Below are 13,722 nucleotides of genomic sequence, written 5' to 3' on the forward strand. Positions count from 1 at the left end.
GGTTTTGTGTAGCCCGTCTAGATAAATAGCTCCCTCTCATCACATAATCTACCACCAAACAGCAATGTGTAATATTGTTGTGTTCAGGTTAGGAGGGTGAGTGAACCAGTTTAACTTCAAGAAAAAGGGGCATAACATTGCAAGGGGGTTGGTGGAGCATTGGTGACATGAAGAATGGTTAATATTTCTTACGGTGCCAATTTCAATGGGGTTGGTGACCACTTACCATCATGTGGCCCACCTGACTATATTATAATAATAATATCCTGGGACGTTTTTCACACACGGCCATCTTTTCCCAAATTAAGCTTGTAAAAAGCTTGTACTCTGGAAACCACACAACTGATATACTACTTTTCCTGTGTAAATACATACTTATATAGATTATTACACCCAGACTCAGGACAAACAGAAATGTTCATGCACACAAATCTCTGTCCTGGGTGGGAATCGAACCCACAATCTTCGGCGTGAAAGGCAAGTATCTACCAACCACGCTAACCGGCTCGTCAAAATATTAAAAAGATATAAAGCTTTTTATCCAACCACTTAACCATGTCCTGAGCCAAGATGCAAGGATAAGATATAAAAAGCAAAAAAATATTCATAATTTCACTACTTTATTTATTTCTTTCAAATCAATAAGTAAATTATAATATTGGTAACATGGCATTATAATCCTGTCAAACATTTTTTTTCTATATAGCTTAATTATGCAAAAATATTTTGTACCCTTTATTTGTATGAAAGAACCAGCAAAAAAAATTCAGTCTCCCTAACATCGTTTTGAATGTAGCTAAAACAGTTTTGAGTAAATGTTAAGTTTTTTTTTTTCATATAACATACAAAAGTCCAAGATTAATTTAAGTGCTTTATTGAATTAACTTTTAAATCAAATTCTTTGACATGTCTCTTAAAATTTGTCACAGATTAAAAATTGTTTTAGACTGTGGACGGAGTAATGGAAGTTGTTTTTTTAATTTTATTTTAAATAGTAAACAAATTGGGCAATTAAAAAAATATAAGCATGTTTTTTTAAATAAAATTAATACAAAATATAATTTTGGAATACTTATATGGAATTTACAAAACGATGTTGTCTTTATAGAGAAAAAAGTACAAGTTAAGTTTTTTTTTTTTTATTAATATATTTATACTAGCATCTATAACGAATGTTAAATTTAATACAAAAAAGAATATTAATAAAATTAAATCCTCATCGAATACAATCTTAACCTTTTATAATAATTATGACTAATCGTATCTTGTCGCATTGACGTCTCGAAACGTAGGAGACAAAATGGAAACTTTTATAATCTGAATTTATGTTAATGTCCTCCGGAACGATTTCAGCCACGGCGGCCAATCTCAAGAGAGAATAGCCAACTGCGCAGGAGATATTATTGTGCACAAGTGTTTGCGCATTCACGAGTGCACTCTCTATTCCATAACTCTCATAATCAGATGAGACGGCAATCCGACACGATCTGAAAGAGTTCAAGCTCAGGACCAACGGCTTTGCGTGCTTTCCGAGGCACGGGAGTGTACACACTTCCAACTTCCAGACTCCGGGCTGCTACTGAGAATTTTCTGACAGAAAAACCCAATTACTTTTTATTGGCCCGACCTGGGAATTGAACCCAGGACCTCCGGTTCTGCGGTCTTATATCAAACCACTAGACCAACGGGGCACTCAATTCACAAAACGAGGTATTAATGTTATATATTATGCGAAAGTGACTGTTACGTTTTCACGAATAAGCCGAATTTCATGAAATTTGGTATAAAGCAAGCTTGAACCCAAAGGAAGTAGATAGTTTTTTCAAACCTAGCACCTGTCCTTTCCCATAACACGCGAGTCACACGAAGCCGCGAGAGAAAACTATTTATTAATATATTTAGTGCATGTACTGTGACGGCGCTTATTGCGGTTTTCATTTTCTCTCTGTTCATTGAACTTTGCATTCATATATTAGTTAAGATCAATATTCATAGACAATTCTAAAGCTTTTTAGAGTTAAATTTGCTTATAATATACATGACAGGCATTATAGAAATCAGTCTTAGCTTTAAAGAGACATTAAAAATCGACAATATTTATTTTATTTTGTTCCGTGTTCAATTGCACTTTAAAATAGTACGATTACACATTCTCAAACAAAAGTACCGCTCAAATTAGCAACGAATTAGTACTTGACTTAAAGTAACGTCAGCATACCCGCCTGGCGGATGCACTTATTCAAATTAGCAGTGCCGGTGACCCGCCTAGACGGTTATAAACAACGGTCGAAAGAGCTCTCAGTTCAATTAAATAATAGTCTCGTTATAAACTTTATAGGAACGCCATTTTGTCTGCTTACGCCGAATAGTGTCGTCAATGCGTTTTGATAATTGTTTCTAATGATGACAGATGTTGTTAAAGCTACTTTTACACGTACTAGAAAATGTTTCGTAAATTCAACGGTAGATGGTGTCTGGCCGGCTGCGTGCGAGTGAGATCACGTTCGCTCATAGATGGCGCGCGGGGCTTTCGTCGCGGCACAATGGCGCTGCCCTCCACGGCCAGGCCGTTACGTGCTCTGTAAAACACTAATGTATTTAAAAAAAAACTTCCAAGTACGTTATTTAACACGAGACGGAGCTTCATTCTGTTAAAGAATTCGAGAATTTTCACAATGTATATAATTGTTTATTTTATTTTTTATGGAATATAATAGTAAAAATAATTGATATTCGTTTTAATGTGAATGAATTAAAAATATTTAGTATTTGTCTTATCGATAATAAACAGAAAAGTCTATTGAATAGAATATTTGGATAAGGATTCTAATCCAGGCATGCGCCACAAGTTAGCACTTGCTTAATTTGTGTTTGCGGTGCAGGAAACCATCGTGAAAAATGCAAGTGACGGATGAACTTCCTGCAAGCTATTTTCTTTCTTCTGTCCATACATTTACGGGCTGTTTTACTGTATTTACCTTATCGGCGTATGATCTTCTTCTGGAAGCCAGCAATGTAGGGAGTACCCCTGCCGCGTCTGTAACGACGGCCTTCTTGATGTAAATAATATGCTTACATTATTAAAATATATATTTATGGAAATAAATGTTACACGAGAGATATAAGAACTTATTATAAATATTACTATTTTAATGTCTCTGGAAAAATCTACCCCTTGTACGTTTTGATTTTAACACAATCCTATCTAACGACGGCGACATAGCTCAATAAATCAAATTTTATAACATCCAAATCGGTCTAGCCCTTTTCGTATAATGAGCAAACAAGTACATACAAGTGTCAAACATAACTCCTTTTTTAAAGTCGACGGGTTGATTCAAAAATTATGATTTGTGATGTATTTTCTTATTAGGACTTTTTTGTAAGGCAGGCAGACTGGCAGAAACAATAACCCCCTTACATCGAATTTTGCAACTCAAATATTATGGTCCCCTGCGCCGGTAATTGCAATGGGTCAATTTAATTAATTACCTTTCAAACATAACAAACAAACAAACAAACAAGTATTGCTGTTGGTAGAATAACAAAACGTAGTCTTTATACCAGGCGACCATAATAAGGTAAGAATGTTATCGTTTTAGCCGCAGCTTTACCTTCACAGAGCTTCTCGTTTTGCTCCGTGAAGCGCGGTACGTGTGGAGATCAGGCAGCATCTCGGATGACTTATTCACACTCTTCGACGCTACTATTGAAGAGTCTGAAATTTAAAAAAATGATTTTGTAATGTTGTATTTTACGTGATGATAGATTTTATGTATTTTACCAACCACCTTTGGAGAATTATTTTCGAAGCTTTGACGCTTTTTATCTTTGAATTCCTATTAAATTTCATATTATTTTAAAGTTGCCTACATATCAATTAATATTCGTGCAATTCAGAGATACTACTTGGCTTTTATAGTCTCCTGGTACGAGATATTAAAAAGAAATGTAAGTAATGCACTTTGAAAGTGAATGAAGAAAAAACTAAGATGTCTGTTGTTGTACTGGCTTACTAAGTATTGCTTTTTGGCGGTAACATCTGATGAGTTGGTGGTACCTACCCAGATGGGCTAGCACAAAGCCATACCACCAAGTAAAAATGTATATTTAACTGTTTGTATGAGCGTGTGTTTGTTTTATTGTATCCCACTATGAAGAACTGATTATACTTAAGAATATTGTCAGTTTTAGTTTTAATAAAAATTAGTCACGTCATACCACCTGTGGTATGTTGACAGCTAGTTCCGGCTTAGCGTAGTTCGTAGCTCGTAACAAGTTCTTAATGAAGTACACATATGTACGTTTGCTTGAATAAATCAAATTGAAAATATAGTTACCCGAAGCCTCCTTTTTAACGGTAAGCGTGAGTCTGCCTGCATCATCGAGTGAGCGGCGCGTGTGTCCCTGCGTGCATTGCGCGCCGCAATCAACCTGCAATCAATCGCGTAATAATTTATTCTTAAATACCAAATTCATTTAACTTTTTTAATAATATTATTATAATAAATCTTCTAAATAGTCTTATTAATATATTAAAAATCAAATGTACGATAATAATACAAAATATTAAATATATATTTCATATTTTTTCATAAACATATTACTTGAATAGCCAAGGGATACCTAAGTGTAACTAACATTTCAAAATATTCTTCGTAGTTTTTATGCGATACGCAGTTAAGCATTACAGACAGACATATTTTAGACTTTTCTATGTTATATATATGTTTCTATGAAACGGTACCAAATTTTAAGGTTGCAATAATTTTAATTTATCAATAAAATGAAGGATATTTTTAATATAAGAGTATTTCGTATAAATTACTGTTTTCAATAGTTAAAATTTAATCTATGATTCGAAAATTATCTTACAGCGCGTGCGCAGGGTGGGGGGCGCGGTGTCTGCTCAGATAGAACGGAGTTACGTCGCCGTGGATCCGGGAAGCGCAGGCGCATCTCGACATCATTGGGTAACGCGGCCGGACACGAACCTGCGACAGTCACCGCCCACTCGCCTACGAAATATTTACGATTTTTTTACGTGATATATATTACACATACATAAAAAAAAAAAAAAATAAAAAAAAAAAAAATAATACATATTAATCACATTGTTCATTTATTTAGATTTTATCAAACCTTAATTCTACATTGAAAACAATACATTTAAGATACTGTTAATAGATAGAAAGATATATTGTGTTTAGAAGCGTATATCGTAACTTTGAATGATTGGTGAAGCATACTAAGTATTATTTTTTAACATGTGTGATCTACAGCTTTTATTAAGATATAAAGGTCAGAACCTGGAGGGGCAGCGCGTCGTCGTCTGCGGCGCGCTGTGAGCCAAGCGGGCGCCAGCGAGCAAAGCAGACTGCCACTCGACTCACTCGAGCTCCACCCCTCTTCTCCGTCCTCTCCTTCACGCCTCCCACACCCTCCCCTCTGTCTCCTCTCATCTTCCACCCTCACCTGACTCTTGCCCCGTTTTTCTCTGCCGGTCGCGCCCAGCAAATTTCTAACTTTCAAGCGCTCCTTTCGGCGCTCCTTATCACCCAGTGACGAGATCTCTTCAGAAGATCGTCTCTCGGAGAGCGAGTTCGAGCCGAGACTTCCCTCGTCCTTTTTGCCTCGCTTGAGGCGAAATATTGAGGGAATAGTTTCTCTTTCGCTGTGACCGCCTCGTAACCGACGGGTCGGCTCGCACTGCGACGAGATCGACTTCCGCCTGACGGTAGAACCTTCGCATAAATAAAACGAACGTCCAGTTTTCATATGTTTTATTAGATTTCGATCATAAATATACTGTATTATATACTATGTACTACATAAACGATAACGTGCTCGCGTGCCTCTCGAAATACTGTGATATTTTTATAATCGTATTACAAGTGTCATTACAACGAGTGTTCGTGGATCCATAAGTTTATTGCTAACAATATAACATGTAATATAACAATTTCTAAAGATTTAAGGTTAGTGATATCGAAATCAATTTACAATAACAATATTTTTTTTTTACCTTTAATATAATAATATAATTTAGTAAATTCAACCTTTTCAGGATATCGCTAATATAAATCTGATTCAGTATAACAATGAAGTAAACTATTAAATACTAAAACTCCGGAATAGTCCAGTCGTTCGGAGTTACTACAGAGATGGTAAAGCAGTGCGGTGGGATAACAGCGGCGGTGCAAGCGTGCGCGCGATACCTTCCTCCTCGTGCCTCTGTGCCGGCGCCCGCTTGACGAGCTTGGGTTGCGAAAGGTTTTTGCGGCTCGCCTGCTGACAGTGAACTCGTTCGCGCGCTTCAGAACTCGCTATTCGAATAGGACTCGTACAGGCCGATTTGCGAATTGGTGACGTCATCGCCCCCACATTTACATGTACTGCGCGGTACGCCTCCTGCATTGGCGACGTCCCTGTACTTTTCATCTCTGCTCTTAACTCACTAGACACTCCTCTATTATCGTAGTATTGGGATTCAGTCGGTTTTATTCTCTTTTCTTCCTGATCGGTCGAATATAAGCCGTCACTAAGACTCGGAGCTGACGCTCGACGGTTGTAAGCGGATTCATCACCTGTCGATTCTATACTGAGGCTGCTTTTCTCTTCAGGTATTATGTCGAATACATTTTTAAAGCGTAATGAATTTGAGCGAGCACGTGATTCGCAAGGCACGGAAGCGCGGCGCGTGGGTACGTCTTGAACATCCGTGAGAATTTCGTCTCCAAGCGCCTCGAGTAACATATTAGCTAGCAGATGGCTCGGTTTGCCGTTTCTCTCTCGCGAGAGAATCGGTGGAGCTCTTCTACTGCCGTTACTTTTGTTATTTCTTTGCGTGTTGCCTTCAGATAGCCTTTGAACTTTCTCGTTAACGGGAACCGGAATTCTTGATTTTCTATTTCTCGAATTTAAGTTATGATTTTCATCTGAAGTGGTCGTATCAGAATTTTGCGAACTGTTCACGTACTCAATTATTTCAAGTATTTCTATACATTTGTTACCATCATGTATCTCAGATTTTTGGTATATTCGCTTTGGTCCACTTTCATCTGATGAAACTGTTGGATGTGTTTGAAGTGAGAGTTTGCCTCGTATGAGTCTTTCACTTTTTTTATGGTCTATATCGAGATTATCTGAGCACGAATGGGAAACTATATTCTTGACTAATTTCCGGCCATTTCGGTTATTATTATTTTTACTATCTTTCTTCCACTGTTTTTTCAATAAGTTTTCATCCGATTTTGTAGCGAGTAATTTATTTGACCGTTGACTGATACGCATACATTTGTATTCATCTTGGGCTATCTTCGCAATAACATCATCTATAATTGCATTTATTATAATCATACATTCTTTTTCAACTTCTTTCTTAGATTTATAATGTTCTTGACGATTTTGAGTTTCAATGTCTCGTTTTAATTGCTTCACTTTACTACGACGCGCACATTCCATGCGCATTTGTCGCTTTCTATGGCGACGGTATAATCTCTGTTTTATAGTTTCAGGCATATGGTCAGCTACAACGATATTCTCTTTTTCACAGTCGCAGTCATCATCTTTTATTCTTATAAAGAATGATTCCCCCTTTTCTTTAGGAGATACAGTTTGATTTGCATTTTCAGGGAGTAAATCTAAGACATCTATAGCAGATCGCACAAGTTCACTTCTTTTGTTGTTATTAAAGGATCTTCTTAAAAGTATTGATCGTGGGGAATTTGGATCATCTAGACTGTCAACAAGGCTTGTACACTCGGAACCCAAAAGATCAGCATCTTCGGAAGAAGATGTATTGACTTCCATCGACTCGGTGTGTGGAAATGCAGAAAATCGGGGTACAATAGCATTGTCATCCACTTCCTGATAATAATTACCAGAAACAACCCCTCCTAATACTTTAACACCTGCTGAATTTCTTGTTGTATGCATTTCAATTGTCTCAGTGTTTTGAAAGGAACTATCATTGTTTTCTATAAATACATCAACATTTGAAATTTCAATGTGCGATATTCCAGGCCGTTTTCCATCTGGCGAATGAATATCAGGCTCAATACTCTGAAGCTCTTCTTGAAAAAGTTTCTGTATCTGTTGTAAGACTGCTTTGTTTACAGTTTCATTTGGTATGTTCAAAAAACTCTCAGATTTAGACTGATTATGATGGTTTGTAGACCCTTCGTGTCGCATGCTATCAGCGGAAGTTACATTGTTATTAGTTTCAACACTGAGTACTTCATCGCGAATATTCATACTACACGAGTCACGTGGATTATTGCAATTGTCCCGCTTTCCATCACTCTCGTAAAGCTCCTCATTACCAAATATGATTTGATTGTTAGACGTGGGGCTTAAGTGAACAATTGTATTAACACCGGTGTTCTGTAGTTTTACTTTTATTTCTTTTTCAACGATGCTCATCTTCCGGTCACTTCCAATTGATGCGTTCATTGACTCTAGCTGATCGGTCAAGGAATTTAAACTCTCAACCAGGATGTTAGACACGTACTCATCTATATCTATGTTAGACTTTTTGTAATTAGATATTTGACTTCTATATGTCTGTGGTAGTAATTTTTCAGGTGAACTGCTCTTTATTACTGGTGCTGGTCTTACGTCTAATGTTTCAGATACAACGATTTCTAAGATATCATAAGGCGGCGTCTCTAAAGTTAGTGGTTTATTATATGGGACAACATTGCTTTCTTCGTTTTCAGCACTAACTGATCTTTCGCTCACTCGACCGTCTATGTGCTCACTTGTTGAAACATGAATGTACGGTTCGGGATTTCTGAACGCGACTTCTTTCATTGTTGGCATAGATGTAGTAAATGCGTCAGATGAATCCGTAAGAGAACGGTCAGTGACCTCGACAGATAGAATGGGACTGTCGAGAGGAGTACAAACTAATCGTGTCTTATCTCCACTACAGGAACGTCTTGGTGATATTTCCCTGGCAATCGCTGAGTCTGGAACAGGGTCGGTACAAGAGGATGCGGCTCTAGCTGGAGAACTTGATGAGCAGTCGGAATGGCGATCACGAGAGGAATCTAGTCTCAGACGTCTTGGTGAAGTATGTAATTCAGTATGCGACGCGTCGAGTGAACGTGTGCCGAATTGAGCACAGGGGACACAGGGACAAGCTCGAGCTGGAGATGCACCAGCTCTACCCCATAGCCGTAGTAAGGCGGATTTTCGCATATGTTCCCTTTCACGCCGCGCACCACCAGCTCGTGCACCGCACCAAGCACACGAACTTCTCGTTCCAGCTGCTGTTCCGGAAGCGCTCCACCGTCCTCCTTCATCACCTTCAGCCTCAGATCTCTGCTGAGCCAGCCTATATCTGTAATAGCAACAAATTGGTTATTAAGGGATAAATATTTAATTAGAAATTTCAGAATCAAAGTACTTGTATGAGAGAATAGCAAATATTACATTAAAAGGAATGAATGCGAGTGAAACTTCTATTCAATAACAATCAAAGTATTAAAATTAAACATAGTAGTATACTTACTTTCTCATGATTGTTTCCGGCATGGAATACCGCCGGCGCAGCAGTCCAGGTGAAGCAGCGGCGCGTGCCGGTAGTTCGTTCCCCCACATCTTCTTTGCACTTGTCCGCTCGCAAGAACCGCACGAATCGTCGCTTACCGCTTTCCTGAAATCACAAAATAAATTTATTTATATATTATATTACTTTTAAAATTCCGTATAATAACAATGCGTGAACATCACATGTAGTTCGATAAATGCGGAACACCGAAATTGATCGTTATTAAAGTTGATAATTAATTAAATAATTCACACTTCTGGTGACGCAAAAGCTAGCGCTTATTGAGCCCTAAGGCTGAGTCTAGCGATGCAGAGAGGCAACAGTGCCAGCATCTTCGGTACAATGACCACAGGACAATCTTTTAGACGGCGTGTTTTTGCTATAAATTTGTAATGTTTATTATGTTTTTTTTTTATTTTATATGTGAAAAAAACGACTAATAATATTTTTATTAAAGAAATCCCATAAATATAGATAAAAATAAATAAAAACAAGAGTTAATAAAATAAACATACATGCATATTATAATAATATAATACAAAAACACAGCAACGCGTAATATAGCACACTCGTCACGCAAACACAAGGGATTGGGTTCAATGAGACAGGGAGATGAAGTAATTTAATTTTTTTTTTTTTTTATATAAATCAATATACACGCACATACCAACGACTCTACAAAGCTTCAATCCAATTACATGAACAACAATACGCAGAATACGAAAAACAATAAGCATATTTGGAATATTCCTATATATAGGAAAAACTAGTTCACGCTCACGGCTTCGCTGCATGTTAGCGAGGGTGTGGGGAAAATTTTAGATATAAAAAATAGCCTACATCCTTGGGCTTCAAGCTTACTTCATATTGAATTTCATCAAAATCGGTTCAATGATTAAGCCGTGAAACCATTACATACAGACAAATAGAGTTATCTTTCACATTTATAATATCAGTATAGATGCATATTAGTATATCTGCGAGTTTATAGACTGACAAGGTTTGACCCAATTACCCAAATATCCTATTTTCATGGAGTAGGATTTTACACTATCCACTTTATTGAAATTCACCATTAGATGGTGCTGAAGGTCCTTAATTTATATACCGTTCAGACGATCACCATGATAATTTGTTTGTACAATACATTAAATAATTTTACTTGATGGTAGCTTTGTGCAAGCGTCTGGGTAGGTGTACTTCCCACTTATCACATATTCTACCGGTAAGCAGCAATGTTGATATTGTTGTATTCCGTCTGGAAGTGTGAGTGAGTTAGTGAAAGTTCAGGCACAAGGGACAAGCATATTAGTTCCCAAGATTGTTGCCGCATTGGCGATCTAACGAATGGTTAGTATTTCTTGCGGCACCTATATTGCTGACCATTTACCATCAGGTGGCATTTGCCTGACCGCCTTAGGTAGGCACTGTTATGAAAAAAAAAACAGTTGAGAACGGATAATATTTTAGGCTTACGTGATGAGGCATTGCAACGCTTCTCGGGAATGTGGCTAGTAAATTATGTGTCATGTGTTTAACCCAGAAATTCTATGTCATAAACATTTTATAAAGAGGAAAATACAAAAAGGTTTTAGTTGAATAAATAAAACGTTTGATGAAGTAATTACTCGTGCAGTACTTGGTCTCGAATAAAATTAAAAAAATGTATGATGTAATGTAAAATACTTCTTACATGTATATGTGTAGAATAGGCCTTTGCCTGAAATTAGTTACTGTTTAGGCGGTCAGATTTTATCTCTAGAAACGATCTTAATAAAATAATATCTAACACCACTTTAATACCCACCACCACATGAATAACTATTTAATCGACGATATAACGGATATTAAAAATTCGTAAGGGCTTTTCAAGGTCTTCTTAATTTACGGCGCAGAAAGAATCGCTTGAAAACATAATAAAAGTATATTCTATTTTTGAAAGCAGATAGGCATGTGTTGGTATTCATTGCTCATATTAAACGTGCTAATGTTTAATCTTACAACAACACGCTGCTAATTTTATAACCCATTTGATATGCAAAAATATATAAAATTTCGTTTTGCTAGTGGAAATATAATCTATTTTATATGTCGCCCCAAGGAGCCCTTCACCTTGACCCTGGTGCTAACCGCCTTGCTCTATGATAGCACGGCCATTGCTAAATCACCGTAATGCAATATAAAGTATTAGTTAGTTGTACAATATTTATTCCATAATAGAGATTGAGCATAGTAGTTGAATATTACAATTTGTACAAATCAAATTTCAAAAAAAATTGATTTTCCTTACATCCCTGACACCTCATATTATAATCACATTCTATTATAATGATAAATAAGAAACATAGTAATATAGTAACAGCCTGTTAATGTCCCACTGCTGGGCTAAGACCTCCTCTCCCTTTTGAGGAGAAAGTTTGGAGCTTATTCCGCCGCGCTGCTCCAATGCGGGTCGGTAGAATGCACGTGTGGCAGAATTTCAATGAAATTAGACACATGCAGGTTTCCTCACGATGTTTTCCTTCACCGTCAAGCACGAGATGAATTATAAGCACAAATTAAGCACATGAAAATTCAGTGGTGCTTGCCCGGGTTTGAACCCACGATCATCGGTTAAGATTCACGCGTTCAAACCACTAGGCCATCTCGGCTTTTTTTAATAAGAAACATAGTTGTATGTAAATTATAAATAATTACAAAAACTTTATTTCTATTTGTTATAAATATATATAATTAAAATAAAAAAAAAAACAAAATACGCATTACAAAATTTATAGAAAAAAAATTGGTGTATTCAACTTCTATATTATTCTATATTATTATTATATCTAATCTCAATTATGAATAAAGATTATAATAATATGTACAATATGTCCGTACTTTTAGGAAGACTTGTGATTTGTGAGACAATTACTTTTAATTCCAATTTGATTAGTATTCAATTCTATTGAAATATTACTTACACCGTTGGTTGCCTGGAAGAGATCGCTATGTAGCGATAAGATCACCAAAATTGTATGCTACGTTTATTTAGACTGTATCCATGTTTTGTATTTTTTCTCTTTGTGGTGTACAATAAAGTATAAAGTAAAGTATGTATGTGCGTTCGCCAATGAGTATCATGTTGGAAAATTGAATACATAATTCATGGAAACTCGCCGAAGACGATATGGCGGGAAGCAGAGCGAGTCGTAGAAAACATGCTAAGTATGCGCTTGAATTAACATAAAAAATATATATAAGCGCTTCATTGATATCTTCGAGATTTCACTGGGACAATTAAAATACATTTCTTTATTTATAATAATAGAAAGTAAGTAAATAGCCGAGTTAGAAGACAAACCCGGCCAAACACAAAGTTTTTTTTTTTTCATATAAATTAAATAGGTAGGCCCATAGATAGACATTAGCAAGGAATATTATCTATTCCTTACATTGCCAATACGCCACCAACCTTGGAAATTAAGATGTTATGTCCCTTGTGCCAATTGCACTGGCTTATTTATCTTACAAACCGGAACACAACAATACTAAGTATTGCTGTTTGGCGGTAGAATATTTGTTGAGTTGAGAGCTTGCACAAAGACCTATTAAGCCGAGATGGCCCAGTGGTAAGAACGCGTGAATCTTAACCGATGATCGTGGGTTCAAACCCGGGCAAGCACCACTGAATTTTCATGTGCTTAATTTGTGATTATAATTCATCTCGTGCTTTACGGTGAAGGAAAACATCGTGAGGAAACCTGCATGTGTCTAATTTCACTGAAATTCTGCCACATGTGAATTCTACCAACCCGCATTGGAGCAGCGTGGTGGAATAAGCTCCAAACCTTCTCCTCAAAAAGAGGAGAGGAGGCCTTTAGCCCAGCAGTGGGACATTCACAGGCTGTTACGGATACGGACAAAGACCTATCGAATATATTTCATGAGGTTATTTTGTATTATGTATGAAATCAACTAAGATTATTTTGTCTAGAATGGAACAGTTAAGTACTCAACTTTTAAGATTAAAACATTAAGAAAAAATATTGCATGTTTACAGAAATGGTATGTATGGTTACAAACACATTGCGTGCGAATTGAACTTTAAGACAAAGATTTCAAACGGTAATAAAAAATAATAGTAATGAGGAAAGTTGAAAAATCAAAAGACTTCAGATAAAAGA

At 36.7% G+C, this 13,722-nt stretch overlaps 1 protein-coding gene across 3 annotated transcripts in view; it reads right to left on the bottom strand.

Annotated features, from left to right (window-relative positions):
• Positions 1-1,181: 1,181 nt before the first annotated feature.
• The window catches only part of LOC126776471 (uncharacterized), a 63,712-nt gene continuing 51,171 nt past the window's right edge, over positions 1,182-13,722 (bottom strand). For 2 of the 3 annotated variants that reach the window (XM_050499003.1, XM_050499004.1), the window contains 8 exons: positions 9,518-9,661; positions 6,219-9,346; positions 5,310-5,744; positions 4,876-5,018; positions 4,341-4,434; positions 3,615-3,718; positions 2,979-3,037; positions 1,182-2,579 (listed from right to left, as the gene is read on the bottom strand). In XM_050499003.1, coding sequence (XP_050354960.1) covers positions 2,438-2,579; positions 2,979-3,037; positions 3,615-3,718; positions 4,341-4,434; positions 4,876-5,018; positions 5,310-5,744; positions 6,219-9,346; positions 9,518-9,606 — 4,194 coding nt within the window. In that variant the 5' untranslated portion in view covers positions 9,607-9,661 and the 3' untranslated portion in view covers positions 1,182-2,437. Of the gene's footprint in view, positions 2,580-2,978; positions 3,051-3,614; positions 3,719-4,340; positions 4,435-4,875; positions 5,019-5,309; positions 5,745-6,218; positions 9,347-9,517; positions 9,662-13,722 lie in introns of all 3 variants that reach the window. The other variant, XM_050499005.1, reaches the window with a different exon arrangement.

Source organism: Nymphalis io, chromosome 20 (genome assembly GCF_905147045.1).
Source record: "Nymphalis io chromosome 20, ilAglIoxx1.1, whole genome shotgun sequence".
Lineage (NCBI taxonomy): Eukaryota > Metazoa > Arthropoda > Insecta > Lepidoptera > Nymphalidae > Nymphalis > Nymphalis io.